General features: G+C 42.1%; 1 protein-coding gene across 1 annotated transcript; it reads left to right on the top strand.

The window, feature by feature from the left end:
- Window positions 1-7,073: 7,073 nt before the first annotated feature.
- BMP10 (bone morphogenetic protein 10) lies at window positions 7,074-17,384 on the top strand. The gene is made up of 2 exons (XM_006110793.4): window positions 7,074-7,687; window positions 12,091-17,384. The coding sequence occupies exons 1-2, from the start codon at window positions 7,354-7,356 to the stop codon at window positions 13,035-13,037; spliced, it is 1,281 nt and encodes a 426-aa protein (XP_006110855.1). The 5' UTR covers window positions 7,074-7,353; the 3' UTR covers window positions 13,038-17,384.
- The last annotated feature ends 561 nt before the right edge of the window (window positions 17,385-17,945 follow it).

Here is a 17,945-nt window from a genome sequence, read left to right as displayed (position 1 = left end):
ATTTTGCCTAACTACCAAACTTGTAAAATCTTAAAAAACAATGAATAGTCCAGCAGCACCTTAAAGACTAACAAAACATGCAGATGGCATCATGAGCTTTCGTGGGTACAATCCACTTCTTCAGACAACACCAGACTTTAACAAGAATCCCCTACTAGTTCAAATCCAAAAGTCAACAGCACACATACAGTATCACACATTTTCTCCGGGGGAGGTTCCATTCTAGACAGGGTAATGAGAACAGGTGATAGTTGCTTAGAAAATAATCGTACTAAAGAAAGGTGAGACCCCATTAAAAACCACATTCTTCTTGCCCAGTTCCTCTTGCACAAATAAGGATCCCACCTTTTCCATCATAGCGTATCATTGATCTTGACACTTCCTAAAAGCCCTGCTGCTTTTTCTAGCCTTTCAGCACCACGCATGCTTCACACATTCCTTCAGAGACCACTGCAATTGCACTGCCTCTTGGGAGGGGAAACCCAGGGGGCAGAAGGTGTGGGCAACCAGGGATCAGATTCCATTTCAGAGCCACTTCCATGAGGGAATGATCCTCTGAAAAAGCAGAGCTGCTCCTGGGAGCCAGGCACCTTCCATTCCCACTGATGTCAACAGCAGTTAAGGGTGCTCAGTATTTCCTTTCTGTGGTCTATGGATTCTCATAGGCACATTGGAACTGTGATGTCAGATTGGACTGGGGCTCATCCCACCTCCGGCAAAGGTCAATATTCCCAAGGGAAGGTCAGAATTATCATTTAAATACTGTTCAATGAGCCGGGCAACATATGCTGAGGAGACATTGTTCCCTGTTCCCGTTGTGATCTTAAGCCTAGAAAGACGCTTGAGCTGTCATTAGCTCTACTTTACTACGCATCGCTATAATTCTGTGCTTTTTGGCTTGTCACATAACACATCTCTGGCAAGCACTCTGGAAGGGAATTTACAGTATCATTAATAATAAAAAATTTCGTTTGCACTATACATTACATGGCATTTTTACAGCCACTCAGGATAGATTCAAATGCCACCCAGCCAATTAGCAGAGCCCCCACAGATAGGTTTTTGTGCCTGCTGGTGATGCACATCCACACATGCCTCAGTGCACATAAAATGTATTACACACAGAGATGGACAAAATCCATACATGGACGGAAAAGATTAGAAGGAACATTGTAAGCAACCCCATGGCTCTGATGCAAGTCCCCTTGAGGCCAATGGGTTTCTTTCTGTGGATTTCAGTGGGAGTGGGGTAAGGCCCTATGTTCACAGCTGATTTGCTTTAATCCCGAAATAACTACCTGTTAAATAAACATGGCCGAAGAGCGGTGCTTTTTTGAGCGCTCTTGAGTGCTAATTGAAATGATCTTTCTGTTTTTATGCTACTCCCTCACCTGAATCTGCCTAAGGGGCCTTACTGTGTTTTGGGCAGGTTATCAGGTTAGCTACCAATAATAAAAAAGGTACCACCAGCCACTGGGCCAGGCTGCTACCAGTCCATCCCAGGTTTGTCTGCATCTAAGACTGGCATGCCCAGTAAAGAGTTCTTTCCTGCAAAACTGCCTACCTGCCACATCACTTATTGTTCCAACAAGCACACTGTTTATGCAATAAAGTTAATAAAATTCTTCACACAACACATCGTCAACCCATGGAACTCCTTGCCAGAGGTTGTGAAGTCCAAGGCTATAACAGGGTTAAAAAAAAAGCTAGATAAATTAATGAAGGACAGATCCATCAATGGCCATTAGCCGGAATGGACAGGAATGGTGTCTCTAGCCTCTGTTTGCCAGAAGCAGAGAATGGGTGACAGTGGGTGGATCACTTTTTCTGTTTATTCTAGGGATGGGGAACTTAAGGCCTGGGGGCTGAATGAGGCCCCCGGTTTGTCTGGATCTGGCTGCTGCAACTCAGGGCTCCCCCCCCCCAGCATTGGGGAGACCTCGCTGTGGCTCCAGTCCTCTGCTGTCTCCCTGCAGGGCTGGAGCACACAAAGTCTACTGGGCTGCTCCCCCTAGGCTCTGGTATGTGCGGGGAACGTAGGGAGCGTCTTTCTCCTCAGCCGGGGGCCACATCACTGAGGTTTGGTTGGGTTTGGTTTTTTGTTTTTCTTTTAAACTGGACAGGTTACTGGGCTTGATGGACCTTTGGTCTGGCCCTATATGGCTGTTCTTCTGTTCTAATAACAATAGGAAGGATCAGGAATATTGCCTCTCCAGCTAGCATAGGTTTCTGCGTTTTGTTCAAAGGAAAAAAACCATGTCATTCTTGTAAATGAATTTTAGAGGAAAAATTAACTAACATTTCTAGGTCTACAATTCAGCCTTTTAATTCGGCAAGAAGGCTGCATGGTTTAAATTCTTCATCCTCCAAAGCAAAGGAAACAGGAAACTGCTTTTACACCAGATGTCATCTAGTGGTACTGTACATCTGGCAACCCACCAACAGCTGTACAGAGGCTAAGCCATGTGAGCTAAGACATTCAGCAGTAGGCTGTGTTGCTTACATGAGGTGTTCAACAAGTTCTCAAACAAGAAAGGAAACACGAAGAAATTTACAATGGTTGAGCTGTAATTCTGCTTGTAACAAGGTACTGGCACATTTGTAGCTTTCAGAGACATGTGTCAGATTCCCACATGTGCTCCAGCCTTTACTTAGGCAACGGTGTCTGCTGGCTGCAGAATGTGCCAGTCATTGTAAAGCTTTGTGATTTTATAGCCAAACTAGCAGACTTACCCAGTGTCGCCCAGGCCCTTGAAGGTAGGGCTTTGGTGATGTGGAGGGGAGGGTGTGCAGGATGCAGTAGACAGAGGGGGGCAATAGTGAGGGTTGTTCCTTCCCCCCAGTCTGCCCTAGCCTACCAGGGGCTGTTCTCTCCCTGCCAAGGCTCTCCCATCTGCCTCCAGGGGGCCTGTTCTCCAACTTCACATGCAAGAATGATAGAAACGTGTCCCTGGTCTCTGTCTGTCAGAGGCTGGAGAGGGATGGCAGGAGACAAATCGCTTGATCATTGTCTTCGGTCCACCCTCTCTGGGGCACCTGGTGCTGGCCACTGTCGGCAGACAGGCTACTGGGCTAGATGGACCTTTGGTCTGACCCAGTACAGCCATTCTCATGTTCTTATGATAAATGCACAAAAATAGTATATAAACATTCAGCAGACTGTCTATTAAAACTGATAGATTATATGAGGCATATATATATGTCTAAAGCATCTTCATAATATGCATATTCATATTCATAAGCCAATATTCATTAAGTTTGGGAGGGGCACGACAGCACTAATTTGTAACTTTCTTAATCTCCGTTTCATTATGGATGTAAGGTCACCTCCCCAGTGCTGCATGGCCAAGAGATGAATCATTCAAAAAAGGAAGGTTGCGAGTCCACTTTTTTGAATAAATAGCAATCAGTGGGATTCAGATCCAAAATCTCACAAAGTTTTTGGCTGTTCAGCGTCACAAAACCACAAGCTCATAGACTCATAGATAGCCATGCAATTCAGATCCTGCTCTGAATGCTCCTTCAAGGTTCAGGATCAGCTGCTTCTGAGTGGACCTATGTGTAACAATAAAAATGAGGAAAAACTTAAAAAACAACAAATAGTCTGGTAGCACTTTAAAGACTAACAAAATATGTAGATGGTATCATGAGCTTTTGTGGTCATGTCCCATTCCTTCAGATGACCAGAGCATTGGATGTCAATTAGGGTATGTCTAGACTACATGGCTCCGTTGACGGAGCCATGTAGATTTGTTTTTTTGGCAAAGGCAAATGAAGCCGCGATTTAAATAATCGTGGCTTCATTTAAATTTACATGGCTGCCACGCTGAGACGACAAACAGCTGATCAGCTGTTTGTCCGCTCAGCGCGCTAGTCTGGACGCTCCCCTGCCGACATCAAAGCCCTTTGTCGGCAGCCCCGGTAAACCTCATCCCACGAGGAATAACGGGGCTGCCGACAAAGGGCTTTGATGTCGGCAGGGCAGCGTCCAGACTAGCGCACTGAGCGGACAAACAGCTGATTAGCTGTTTGTCGGCTCAGCGCGGCAGCCATGTAAATTTAAATGAAGCCGCGATCATTTAAATCAAGGCTTCATTTGCCTTTGCCTACAACCCTAATCTACATGGCTCCATCGATGGAGCCATGTAGTCTAGACACAGCCTTAGGTTGGTCATTTAGGCCTGGTCTACATTAAAGGAGAAAGTCAACTTCAGATATGCAACTCCAGCTATGTTAATTATGTAGCAGGAATCAAAATATCTTAAATTGCATTTTGGCACCATTCACACGCAGGAGGTCAACAGCAGCACATGCTCCCTTCGACTTCCCTTACTCCTCGTAGGAGCAGGACTACCGGCACCGATGGGAGTGCCCTCTCAGTTCGAATTAGCAGATCTTCACTACACTCGCTAATTCAAACCCCGGAAGATCGACTGAGGCAGCCACAGTCTTCTCTGTAGTGTAGACAAGCCCTTACTGTGTTAAACTGCCGTGGTAAAAAGGCAAGCTGTTTGAGAGGAGAGTTTCTGAATGAAGCAAAATAGCAAAGGGACACACAAATATATGGCTCGGTGCTCTTAATGAACAGTGCTCTCTGTGAATATAATCTGAATAAATACAATTATCCTTGTTCAAAATTGCATCGTGAAGTGAGCTAGAGTTGTTTCCCTTGTGCCAAGATGGCAGTTGACCTATTTGAGAAGAAACAGCATCTGGACAGTCACAATAAATAGATGTACCAAATGGACAGGATGTGCTCAGTCCTAACTGAGGAGTGGAATTGTCCAAGGCATGTCTACACAGAAGCATTATTTCTGAATAACTGATGTTATTTCGAAATAAGAAAATGAGTGTCTATACAGCAAGCCGTTATTTCGAAATAATGTCAAGCTGGAGGGCTTCTTACTACAACTCCTGTAACTCTCATTTCACGAGGAGTAAGGGAAGCGGAAGGAAGAGTGCTCTTCCTTCGACTTCCTGCTTTATAGACAGTGCGTAAAGCCGAATTAAGCTATTTTGGTTTCAGCTACACAATTGACATAGCTGAAGTTACGTATCTTAATTTGACTTTTGCCCTGCTGTGTAGACGTGCCCCAACAGAGCTTTGCTATTTCAGTCAAACCATGCGCTCTTTAGTTCTTGCAGATATACCTCACAATGAAGTCAGACACCTTCTGCTACTAACAAAGAGATTCTCCTTTGCATCAAAGGGTGGAAGGCTGGGTGTTTGGCTCAAAAGGCATGCGTTCTAATTTTCCTGTCACAGGGAAGTTCCCTGTGAACACTGGGCCAGAACAGAGACAGATATGGTCACAATTTTCAACTTACATGGTTGCTTTGGTTTTACTCATTTGTCTGCAGTCCTCAAACTTTTTGGAAATTTCAAAAATCTGACCATCCCCACACCCCAGCCCAGAATTTGTTTTTTCCGGAAACACACTGAACATTTTCCATGAAAACTGTGCTGTGGTTTTCAACCCGATCTGCTCATAACATCCTGCCCCTGAGCCACGGCGCGTTGATGTGGCCAGAAGTAATGCTGGTGTCTCTGCAGCAGACTAGAGGTCCCTTGAAGTTTAGTTTCATGCCAGTTACAGCAAAGCTCTCTGGCGGGGGATGGTATGACGGCAGCATATGGAACAGAGCTTGAGTGAATGTAACCTGCCATGCCAGACACATAAGAGGCGTGGGAGAAAGGCGGCATTTTAGGAGCCAGTTGCAATTGTTTCAGTGCTCCCTGCTGAGTTTGTTTCTACACATTTCTGTGGAGCCCGTCCCCAGAACAGCAGGTGTTCAATGGGAACCTGTGGTTTCTAGAGAGAATAACTAGCTAAAATATCTGATATTAGGAAATCTGATATTAGAAATGGCAATATACAAAATTATCACAAATCTGATATTAGGAATGGCAACATACAAAAACCTGTAGGGGAACACTTCAATCTTTCTGGACACACAATTGCAGATCTAAAAGTAGCCATCCTGCAGCAAAAAAACTTCAGGACCAGACTTCAAAGAGAAAAACTGCTGAGCTACAGTTCATCTTTAAGTTTGACACAATCAACTCTGGATTAAACAAAGACTGTGAATGGCTTGCTAACTACAAAAGCAGCTTCTGCTCTCTTGGAATTCACACCTCCAGATCAGCTGCTAGAAGTGGGCCTCATCCTCCTTGATTGGATCCACCTGGTCATCTCCAGCCTGATCCTGGCCTGCATATTTATTCCTGCCTCTGGAAATTTCCACTACATGCATCTGATGAAGTGGGTCTTTGCCCACGAAAGCTTATGCTCCTACACTTCAGTTAGTCTATAAGGTGCCACAGGACTCCTCGTCGCTTTTGCAGATTCAGACTAACACGGCTACCCCTCTGATACTTAGCTAAAATAAACACCACTAAAAACATTTGCTAATTGCCTTCTATTTGTACAGGACAAGCTGGTGGTGGCAGCCCAGGGGCAAAATGGAGAACCAGGAACAGCTCTGTTGGCCATGCCCAACCTCATCCCTGCCTGCGTTTCTCCTGTTCCCAAAGCCCCTTTCCACAAGGAAGCCCTGCATGACACACCAGCCCAGATGCAAGGAGCGCAAACTCTCTGCTTCCTACTGCTTGATAGAATCACACCAGTTTCACTGCATTTAGCACCTCCCGTGGTGTTTAGATTGTTTGTTATTTATATTATCAGGGTGCCTAGGAGCCACAGGCATGACTCCCATTGTGCAGGTGCGTACAAACAGAACAAAAGGATGGGCCCTGCCTCAAAGCGCTTTTCAGCCAAGTAAAGACTTTCCTTGGGCTGGAGAGTTTACTAACTCTTAATATTGAAGGAGGCTTTTGTTTACTGTTGGTACAGAATACAAAATCCTAGACGTAGGCTCTGTGTCATTTGCATGTTTGCCTGAAAGCATAACAAAGTTGCATGGATAAAACTTGGCCATACATGCCAAAGAAAGTCAGCTCCAAGGGAGAAAGAAAGGGCAGATCCTGTCCAAGGAGAAAATTGTCGTATCTCAATATGTCCAAGTGCAGAATGTTTACAAAATGCTCATTAAGGGAAAGGGGGTTTGTGAGATAGCAACAGAAAATCTGGTGGACAGCTTACACTGCAAGAGATAAGAGAGGCAAGGCTACCATAGGCGAGCGTGTGTTATATCCAATTACTGAGACCTGGTTTTGGAGGGTGTGTGGGGAGGCGGGAGAGAGAGTGAGGACTGATCACAAGTTTCAGGCAAGGGCTTCCAAACTTGTCAAGTCTGTGACACAAGCTGCGCACAAACCAGGGGATAAAATAGCCACTTAGCGCACACAAGAGCTAAACCTTGGTGAGTGCGGCTGGACGCTAACGCGAAGGAATGGATACTGTTGCCATTCAGTTGTGGGCAACCCTCTCTCTGCTGGTGCACCTTGCTGCTTGCAGCCCCATCATGAGCCTGGAGCAGTCGTCCCTGGAAGAAGATGTGCCCCTCTTTGATGAACTCCTTTCAGAGCAGGAAGGTGTCGATTTCAACACGCTGCTTCAGAACATGAAAAATGAGTTCCTGAAGACGCTGAACCTTTCTGACATTCCCCTGCATGAAAAGTCTAAGGTGGAGCCCCCAGAGTACATGTTAGAGCTGTACAACAGGTTTGCCACTGACAGGACCTCAATGCCATCGGCAAATATTGTTAGAAGCTTCAAAAATGAAGGTAAGATCCATGCTCCTCTGTGAACGAAGAATAACTGGGCATTGCTCAGAACCGACAAGGCACTTCTTCCCAATGTGTGGAGCAAGACGACTTAATTGGGGAGAAAAGGAGTTGACAGTGATTAGATAGAGATGCAACTGGAGCTAGGGAACTAGCATGGCCTGTGTCTATAATGAACAGCTCACATTGCTTGTCTGATGTAATCTCGCCCTCCTTATTTTATATCCTTGAGCCAGTGAGCGTTCTGGGGCAGGAGCAATGTCTTCCTTTGTGTTTGTGTATTGTGGGTGTATTTATTTATAAATAAATTGTCATAGTTCCAGGAAGCATATGCATCATTTATATGTTACCTTCATACGCATCCGATTTTTAAATGGAGATGGCAACTTATCTTCCTTATTTGATTAATGAGAAAAGGCCTCTTTCACCACCCATGCAATAGTACAAATTCTCATTTGGAAAGCCAAATTTCTTCATGGATTCCCAACCAAACAACAAATGGCTTTCTGGAAATATTTTCCCAATTTAGTTCCTCAATTATTGTGTAAAATAAGGTCAGTAGAATATATAGAAATGTGTGCGGCTAGCATCTCTCTATAACAACTTTTGCCTCACCATTTATTTTTGAGAGAATAAAATTTGTAGTGATTAGACAGGGATGCATGCCTTTTTTCAAAAAAGGTAACTAAAATTTTATAGAATTATGAGTTTAGACTGTTACGAATATTGCGCAATTCAACATTTTCCTGAAATTTCTACACAATTCGGGGAATAAAAAGCTCTCATGCTATTACTGATTCTTCATGCATGAGTACCAATATGGAATATGGGTTGAAAAGGCTTTTCAGAAAATCATTATGTCCCAAAGTAGCAGTCTCAATTTTACTGATGAAGTTCACAACTACAAGATAACAGAGCAAAGACTGAGCCTATGTAACCTAAATTTGACAACTCAGTTTTAGATTCTATAACTGCTTGTGGGCTAATCTATACCTTGCTCAGACGCATGCATTCTTATCAAGCTACATGTTTCTGGTTTTAAAAGGCTCCGCTTTACAGTTCAAATCCACTTTAACTTTGCATTTCTTCTACATATAGACAGCATTTAATTCATTGAGGGCTGCACTGAAAGTGACTTATGCATACTGAAGACCTCAGGGCAATTTGTGTGTAGAGAAGGGATTCACAATCTGGCCCTGAAGGAATATGGAATAATGATTCTGACACTTACAATTTTAAGATGAAAAGTAATAGGAAAACTAATGGACTGTAATTGGGAAAGCAGAGTATACTGAGTGGAGAATGCTATGTGTTTTACTAGTGTACATATGCAGTAATTCCATTAGTTACAATAGAATCATTCCAGATTTATATTGCTACTTAGAGGATTTGCCCACTGTTGCTCAAGTCCTTAACTGAAATAATTTTAAAAACAACAAGCAGTCCTATGGCACCTTAGAGACTAACAAATATAGAATATTATGAGCTTTTGTGGGTAAAACCCACGTCATCAGATGAACTAATTTTTCTTCATTTGATTCATTGCTCTCGGGAGGGGGGGGGGGTCAGTGTGCAGGCTGCCCTGGGGAGAGAGGATAACCCCAGCCCTCTGTCACCACAGCAGCTTGGGGCCAGGGAGAAGTGCCTGTTCATGGAAACTGCTGGGGGAGGGGTGCATATCTCCCAGCTGGGCAACACACAGACAGACAGACACACACACAAACTCTCTCAAATATATAATAGATACTATCCTTTTCTCCACCCCGTGCACTGCTGCCCCAATAGGATTATAACTGTCCCATTCCCCATCTCTGGCCCCTTGCTGTCCCCCTGTGGTCATTATACACTATAACTGTCCCTCTTAGCAGACCCCTCCCTTTCTGTTTTGTGGGAAACACTCACATTCCAGGCACATCCCATTGTCTTGGCACAACCAAACCCTGACCTTGCTTTAAGTTTTGATAAGAGGAAGCTGCCTACCAAATTTGGTGTTCCTAGCTCTTACTGTTTAGGAGGAGTTCTTGAACAAACAGACTCACAGATGGACAGAGAAACACAGACACACAAACTCTCTCAAATATATAGTAGATTGATGACATCAGAATCCATCCTTCATTTTTAGTAAATGGAACAATGCAAAGATCCATTAATTTTCATAAACACAACAGTTTCCAAGCAGCGTGTTCATCACCACAAAGTCTGCAATGGCAATGTCAAATGCAGAGTAACTTACTACCTTCTCAGAAGGTTCCTGTCCTTTCTTCTAGTCCACAACTTCAGAAATAAATTCAGATACTTGTATTCTAATGCAAATGCTCTCCATAGGCACATGTATACCACAGAGGGTCTATTTCAATTGTCTCTGCTTTGTATGTCTAAAAAGTCATTAACAATTAGGGAACCTGGATTATATGGCACATGAGTAAACTAAAGTGCTTGCATTTATTACTGATAAAAGAGATGGAACAGATCACACCGTGCAATGTTTATACTCATCAGCTTGTGGTAGTAGATGATGATAATGGAAATTGCATGGTTGAAAGCAGTAGAACTTGATGACAGTTGTTCATTAGCGGTTTTAGCTCATGGAGTTGTCTGGCTCTGTTGCAGCTTGGATTGTAATGTGGTCGTTGCTTAAAAACTGAAATAAAGCTTTCTGGGCTAATTTGTCCTCCTTCAGACACCAGTGTGTCCTCATTGACACCAATGAGGATGTACAGGAAATAGTGAAGAGTATTTGACCCTTTGAGTTTTCTTGCTCAGTCTGTCTTGTGGGCAGTTGCCAGTTCTGATTTATTTTTCTCCCTAATCAGGAAGCGAGACACCCAGTTTCCCACAAGAGTGTGTCTCTATCCCTTCCAATGATTGATTCATGTCCATTTTCTGTGACTTTTCCCCACCCCAAGACCATATGTATCATCATAACAGTGGACTTGTTCTCCAGCAGCCTGGGGGTGGAGGTGGGCGATAGGGCTGAGGGGCTGTAGATCACTGAGTTCTGGTGCCACTTCCAGTTGTGAAGTGGGACACATTCACTAGACAGACAGCCTATGGATTTACAAACATCAACAAATTCCAAAGACCGATTAAAGTCAATTATTCATGTGCTGATGTGCTTCGCTAGCTCAGGGCCAATATTTGTAGCTTCGTCAACCAAATGTTTCCATAAATGTATCAATCCCAGAGTCATAGAAATCTGAGATGGGAAAATGTACAGGATCCATGCAGTCCATCCCCTCAGCTCCTGTCAGCATGTCCGCTAAGTCTCTATTTCCCAACCTGGTTTCAGAGTCATTATTGAATGAAATGTAGCAATAAATACAAAGCATTTTGTTAAATTGCCCATATGTATGAAGAAATGCAGATGGGGCATGTATAAACATGATGGATAAATAGATAGATGATCATTTGTTTGTTATACATCTGATTCATTAATACTCTCAAAAGCTAAGTATGTACAGTAGTTTTCTTTTGCTCTTTTCAAGACAGATCCAAACACCACTGATGTCAATGGGAATATTTCCATGGCTTTATTGGGTCTTGGCCCAAGACCCGAGTTCCCATTCCTCCTAGTTACAAGCCTTTGCATCACCCTAAACAATTTGTCTCTTTCCTTGAGGGTCACACTCTTCAGTCACTGGTGGAAGTTTATGGTAGCATTTGTTGCCACTGGGAGATCTGTGCACTCTGCATCCAAGACAGCAGATCAGCACTAGGGATTTTAATGTGTTGTATCAACTCACCAGTGAAGATACAAATTCACCTGAGGAGTATGGGACTGTGCACTGGGGATGAACTGAGGGAAAAGGAGATCATACTATTTATGAGGGGAATCTATTGGATACTCTATAGAAAGTTAGGTCCCCTCTTAATAGATAAAAAGATAAACAGATCCGAATGCAGCCTTCCTTCACTGCAGGAACAGTTTGTGTCCCCCTCTGCCCCATCTCCAATCCCCTATGTCCCTTCGGTTGGAATAGAATTCCTCTTCCCTTCCTGCCCTAAACTTTCTGTAATGTCAATAGTCACATGTTAAACAGCTGCTGTATTTGCACTCCAGAGATGGCTTCATTTCGGTGCTGGGCAAAGCAGTTCCTCTACACAATAAACATAATGTGTACGATCAGAAAGGATGTTGTATAAAGCACTTTGATAACCACATTAAAGAGAGCTATAAATCCCCCTTCATTGCCATTACCATAATCTGACCTAGTTTTCCTTCAAGATCCAATATAAACCTTCTACCTCACTGACAATCAATTATTCCTATTTATCCTCATTTTCCTGTTCCTGGAAAGCAAGGAATATCAGGCATGCAAGGCTAGGGTCCATGCATGCACATTTCTGTTGGAAATATTTGCAGTTCTTAAGTGTTTATTTATACTGATCTTTGTCATTTCCAGATCTGACTACCCACCCTATTAGTGTTACAGCAATCCGGAAATACCCTCTTCTCTTCAATGTCTCCATCCCTCACCATGAAGAAATCACCACGGCAGAGCTGAGACTCTACACACTAGTGGAGCGGGACAGAATACTCTATGATGGGATGGATAGGAAAGTCACCATTTTTGAAATCCTGGAGAACAACCATGCAAGGAGAGAAGGAGAGGAGAGAAAAATGGTGGCACTTGCATCCAGGCAGATCTACGGCACCAACAGTGAATGGGAGACCTTTGATATCACAGATGCCATGAGGCGGTGGCACAGATCAGAGTCGACCACCCACAGGCTAGAGGTGCAGATAGAGAGTGAAGAAGGGGAGGAGCCAAACAGAGAGGGGAAACTTGATATTGACATCAGTCCCGAGGCCAAACATGTGCCTCTGTTGATTGTGTTCTCAGATGACCTGAGCAATGACAAAAAAGAGGAGAAGCAAGAACTGGACGAAATGATAGACCATGAGCAGCTGCTGGATTTGGAGAACCTGGGTATGAGCAGCGTCCACAACGGGCCAGGTGAAGAAGCTCTGCTCCAGATGCGCTCCAACATCATTTATGACTCCACAGCCCGGATCCGAAGGAACGCCAAGGGCAACTACTGCAAAAGGACTCCTCTCTATATCGACTTCACAGAGATTGGCTGGGATTCCTGGATCATCGCCCCAAAGGGATATGAAGCCTACGAGTGCCGTGGAGTGTGTTCCTACCCATTAACTGAACACGTCACACCAACTAAACACGCCATTGTCCAGACTTTGGTTCATCTGAAGAATTCCCAGAAAGCTTCCAAAGCCTGCTGTGTGCCTACCAAGCTTGATCCCATCTCCATCCTCTATTTAGACGCAGGGGTGGTAACTTACAAGTTCAAATATGAGGGGATGGCAGTTGCAGAGTGTGGTTGCCGATAGTGGAAAGGAATGCATGCACCACGCGTGCGCTAAGGGAGTATTTAATAATTCAACCTGTAAATGTGTACATTTCGCATTTCCTATTTAATAAGGTTATTTAATGAGGTGTGTACAGACAATTATATGTTTCATGTGATAGGGAACAGGTAGATCATATGATTGTAAGGAATGTATATTTTATTTTGCACTTGCTTCTTGCTGTTTCGCTTCTTATCAGAGAGGCTTCCTTCATAAACAAAAGAAGGAAAACCAAATCATTGGGTTGTTAGGGGTTTTGGCCCCAAAATAGACAACCTTCATGCCATGGAATAACATTCATGGATTTTATTTCTTAAAAAATATGTTTAGGTGTTGCAGTCAAGGACATGGTTTGAAATGCACGCCCCACTGCAGGGGTTAAAACATGGACTGAATGAACATAATGATGTGATATGTTACATACTTAATATTATGAAGTGTTTTGATAGGTTTCCATCCCTCCATTCCCCCTACCACTCCATGTTAGCATTTTAGTCTCAGGAAAGATCCTGTGTATTTATGCCCTAACTTTTCATTACATTTCAATAGAAAACAATTCCTTGCTGGTGTGTTTGGAGTAAATTAAAACAGTTTTGAAGTTACTGTGTTCATATTAAAATTTGCAGTGAACCAAACTGTGAACCTGGTGAAACCCAACTTAGGTTGAAAAATTGTCTGAGATCAGGAGAGAAAATCTTCTGTAAAATTACCCAGTGAAAAACATCTGACATCCACAATGTCAGGCTGCGACTGTGCTCTGGCTCACTGCCCCCTTGGATACTCCACAAAGCAAGAAATGCTTCTACCATTTTGTTTATTATCAAATCCCTTGCATATAGTAGTGATGCTGACTTGAGATGTAAATCTCCACATTTGATGCATGTTGCATATCAATAGCAAGGACTTTAACTGGGAGAAATCTGCATAATAGCTCTGTTGAAATCCTCAAAGATTCAGCAATTTATTTCAACTAGGAGCCTGCCCCAATGTGTCTAATATGTTTAATAAAACTATATACTGCAACTGAAATGGCAAAGTAACACCATTCTTAATCCATGTAAAGCTAGGCAGAAAAGGAAATCCCTCCACCCCAGCTACCCAGGGAGGATCTTTCCTTTCTGTACGTGTTGAAGTTGTCAATTCATAAAGACGTTGCTCTTGCACACACACACACTTGAACTATATATGATGGAATCACATGCCATGTTTCCGCCACTCTTCTGCAACAAATCATGGTGATAAGAAGGTGTCAGAGCTGAGAAACAATAGGCCCGTCACTTTATTTATATTAAGCTGCAAATTTGTCAGATTCTTGGGAAAGTGTAAGTGACGTTGAATCTCCTAGCCACCGCCAGAGCCTACTGTACTGTCCTGCATCTGTCCTACACTTTTAAGGCAAAGTTATCTTCAGTGGAAATGATAAGAGACTTGTCTTTGAAAGAACTGACTCTGACACTTCATGGGAATGAACACAAAAGACTTTATCAAGCACCAACGGAAACCAGTTTCACCTCCATCCATGCAAACCCTTCTGTGCTTCCCATTATTTATTGATCTATTTATTGACTGTCTGCCTTTGTAATATAATGTAGAATACAAAATGTTTTATTTTTGTGCTCCTATGTATTCCACACCGATAAAACCTTGTACTGAACAATTTATATTCTGAGGCCTTCTGTTGAACATTGCTCCAAAGTGGTTTTTGCTTATAGATCTTTGTAAATATAATATATTGTTATTATCTTTCCTGCCTTCAGACTATCAACCACAGGGACTTAAGAAAGCACCTCGAAGAATGCAGTGTTGTCTGATAAAAATAAGCTCTTTTAAGGACATCCTTGCTTTAAATTCTCTGATTCCATAATCTATTGTAAAATAGTGCAGAGTAGGTAATGTGTTTCCAACTACAGAGCTTGATCAATGGCGCTATATTGAATTAGACTAGCTGAGAAGCTGGCCCTTCCAAGTGAGGGAATGACTGTCATTGATTCATGAATGACTTTGCAACTTCATAATCTTAACCTTGGATAAATGGCAGGTTAAAAAACATGTAATCAGTGTGAAATCTTAATCCACTAGCATGAATCATTTTAAGTGAGACCTCCCAACTGAAATTCCTTTTTTATGTCATGCTCAAACTATCTGCATTTCATGTGTAATTAATACAAAACATTCACCATGTCATTGTTATAACAATTATAGTTTGCAATTATCCATTATTTATTTTATCATCTTTTTTCTGCAACAGGCTTATGTATATTTGTACCCTTTTTTCTCTACTGGATAGCACCAAAAATGCTCAACTATATATCATACAACCTATACTATTTACAGCCAGTGAAGAATCTCCTTTTGCTTGAATTCCAGTGGTAGGAGATTGCAAAAGGACATGTGTTCCGTTCCCACACACTCACCATAAAACATATGAAATGTCCCAAACAGACATAGATTTGTTACATTACTGCAAAAAGGCTAAGAATAGCCCTCATTGCTTATGCTATACATGCAGGATAAGGTCCATAGTGTGAGACAAAAAAAAGTAGAACATAGGGTTCAATTTTGCAAACATTAATGCACAGGAGTAATTTGATCTTTGAGCAAAGTTCCATGTATAAGCATTTACAGGATCAATACATAGGAACCAAGCCAAATTAGCACAATGGTTCATGAAGTCTAATTAATTAATCTTTTTACTGCAGTACACCAAACCATTAAGGTACCAGTAGAGTGCCAAGCTACCCATGATCCAGATGCAAATTTTGAAAGCTCTTTGGCCGGTAGACTTTGTAGACACTAGCCCTGGCTAGTAGTTGTCTCTGATTGCAGCCAGTATCTAAGTGTCAGAGGAATGTGCAAGAAACCCCCTAATGGCAAATAGTAAGAAAATAAAAAACACCTTATTATGATGTTCTTTGGGAAAACATTGTTAAACCACAATTTTAATCTCTCATAAAGAATGCATTTGTGCATGCTCTATATTGTTCAGACCCTTAGATTTAAACTAATCAGATTATTCCAGCGCATTGTAAGTTTTCTATTTTAAAAAAGGACATTTGCTTTAATGGAATGGCTTCAACCCAGTGCAAAAGATAACTGGGTAACTGCAATTTGGTGGCTTTTCCATGGATTCAGACTACAATATTGTTTATATTATCAACATGCACGATGGAGTGGGAGCATGTGGTCTAATTTATGTTAAAATAAAATAAGAGTTTTTCTTTGTGCCATTTTAAAATTAATAAACTAAGCCTGATCCTGCAAACATATATATGTTTAACGTAAAATGTACAGTGTCCCACTAAATTCATGCTCTCTATTGAACCATTTAGCAATGACTTTGGAGGTTCGGGGCCTTGGTTGCTAAAAACAATACAATATAAAACATCATGTTTCACATTCTGTTAACAGTAAATCAATGATATATCTCTGGAAGCATTTTCTAGGACTGGCTGAATTATATTAATGAAAAAAAATAATTTATTATTTCTGTTTTACTTCTTTTACACACTCATTTTTCACTTAATTAGTAGCCTAAATTGATTTTCTTTCCTCTCCTGACCTGCTTGATGCCAATGTTAATGGATTTTTTACTCTTATTTTTTTAAAAGCCAAATAAAAAAGAAAACAAAGGAAATAGCTTCAGTTTTGGAGGGGGTCTTTTAATAAATTTTGCAAAATATATCTAAAATGTAGCACATAACAAAAATATATTTTGTTTGTAAACTGCCTATCACAAAAACCCTTGCTTGCATAAACCATGAAATTTAATGGGATTCTACTTCTGTCTGTTTATTATTTATATAAGATTAGCATGTGCAGTCTGGTCTACACTTAAAATTTAAATTGCGATAGCTACTGCTCTCATTAGTGGGAATAATTCACACCTCTGAGCACCATAGCTAGGTGGTGCTAATCTAATCTCTGGTATAGATGCAGCAAGGTTAACATCACTAGGGTATGTCTAGACTGCAGAGATTTTCCAGGATACCAGAGTATCCCAGAAAAGCTCTGCCACGTCCAAGGAATGCATCTGTTTTTCAAAAAAAAAAATTGGGAAAGATGCTTTTTTCGGCATCCCTGTAAACCTCATTCTACAAGGAAGAAGGGTTGTTCCAAAAGAGACTTTTTTCCAACATTTGTCACAGTGTAGACGGGCCAATTGTCAGAAAAGCCTCTTTTGGAAGAAAAGCGGAAAAAGATATACAAATTGTAATTCTCAATATGCATATCTTTTTCCAGTAGAACTTCGTAGTCTAAACACAGCCCAGATTCCATCACTCAGGGAAGTAGTGTTCCTACGGCAACAGAAACTTCCCTTCCATTCTATCATTCCAGGACAATGGTGGGCAATCTGAGGCCCATAAACTGTGTGAGGTCCATTGGGGTTTTATGAGTGTCCTGTGACACATTTTGTTTACTGTTGCCTACACACAAGGTTGCCAGATTCCCCTGGTTTCCAGCTGGTAGTTTATTTCCTACCAGTATTACTAAAGAGACACACACACAAAGTAGGAGAACACGCATAAAGTGAGGTACGGGCTGATTGCATATGACACTGACTATGAGAGACGTGAGTGTCCAATCAAAGTGCTGCTACAGATCAATCAGCACACCTGCAAATTCTAGGTACTCGTGTGCAGTTAGCAAAACTAGCCTACCTAAAAGCCATCTTGGTTACGACAATATTTCAGCCCACTGAGATGAAGGAGGCCACTCATGCAGCCCACTCACTGGCCTAAGTTGCCCAGCACTAGAGCCCTCCAAATCTGTGAATATCTGCTTTATATCCTCAGGCATCTGCAACCACAGATATGCATGCGGATATGCACAGCTCATTTTTGCGGCTATGGATGCAGATGCAAATTTTATATCAAGAATCCTGCAAATCCA

The sequence above is a fragment of the Pelodiscus sinensis genome, chromosome 28, assembly GCF_049634645.1.
Source record: "Pelodiscus sinensis isolate JC-2024 chromosome 28, ASM4963464v1, whole genome shotgun sequence".
Classification (NCBI taxonomy): Eukaryota; Metazoa; Chordata; order Testudines; family Trionychidae; genus Pelodiscus; species Pelodiscus sinensis.
The sequence above is the reverse complement of the archived record's forward strand: the minus strand, read 5'-3'. Positions and strand labels throughout refer to the sequence as shown.

What these genes read in the sequence shown, in the direction of transcription:
- BMP10 (XM_006110793.4), top strand. Translation starts at nt 7,354, where the DNA reads ATGGATACTGTTGCCATTCAGTTGTGGGCAACCCTCTCTCTGCTGGTG. An exon ending in TAGAAGCTTCAAAAATGAAG is followed by an intron (nt 7,688 to 12,090) that starts GTAAGATCCATG and finishes TGTCATTTCCAG; the next exon opens with ATCTGACTACCCACCCTATT.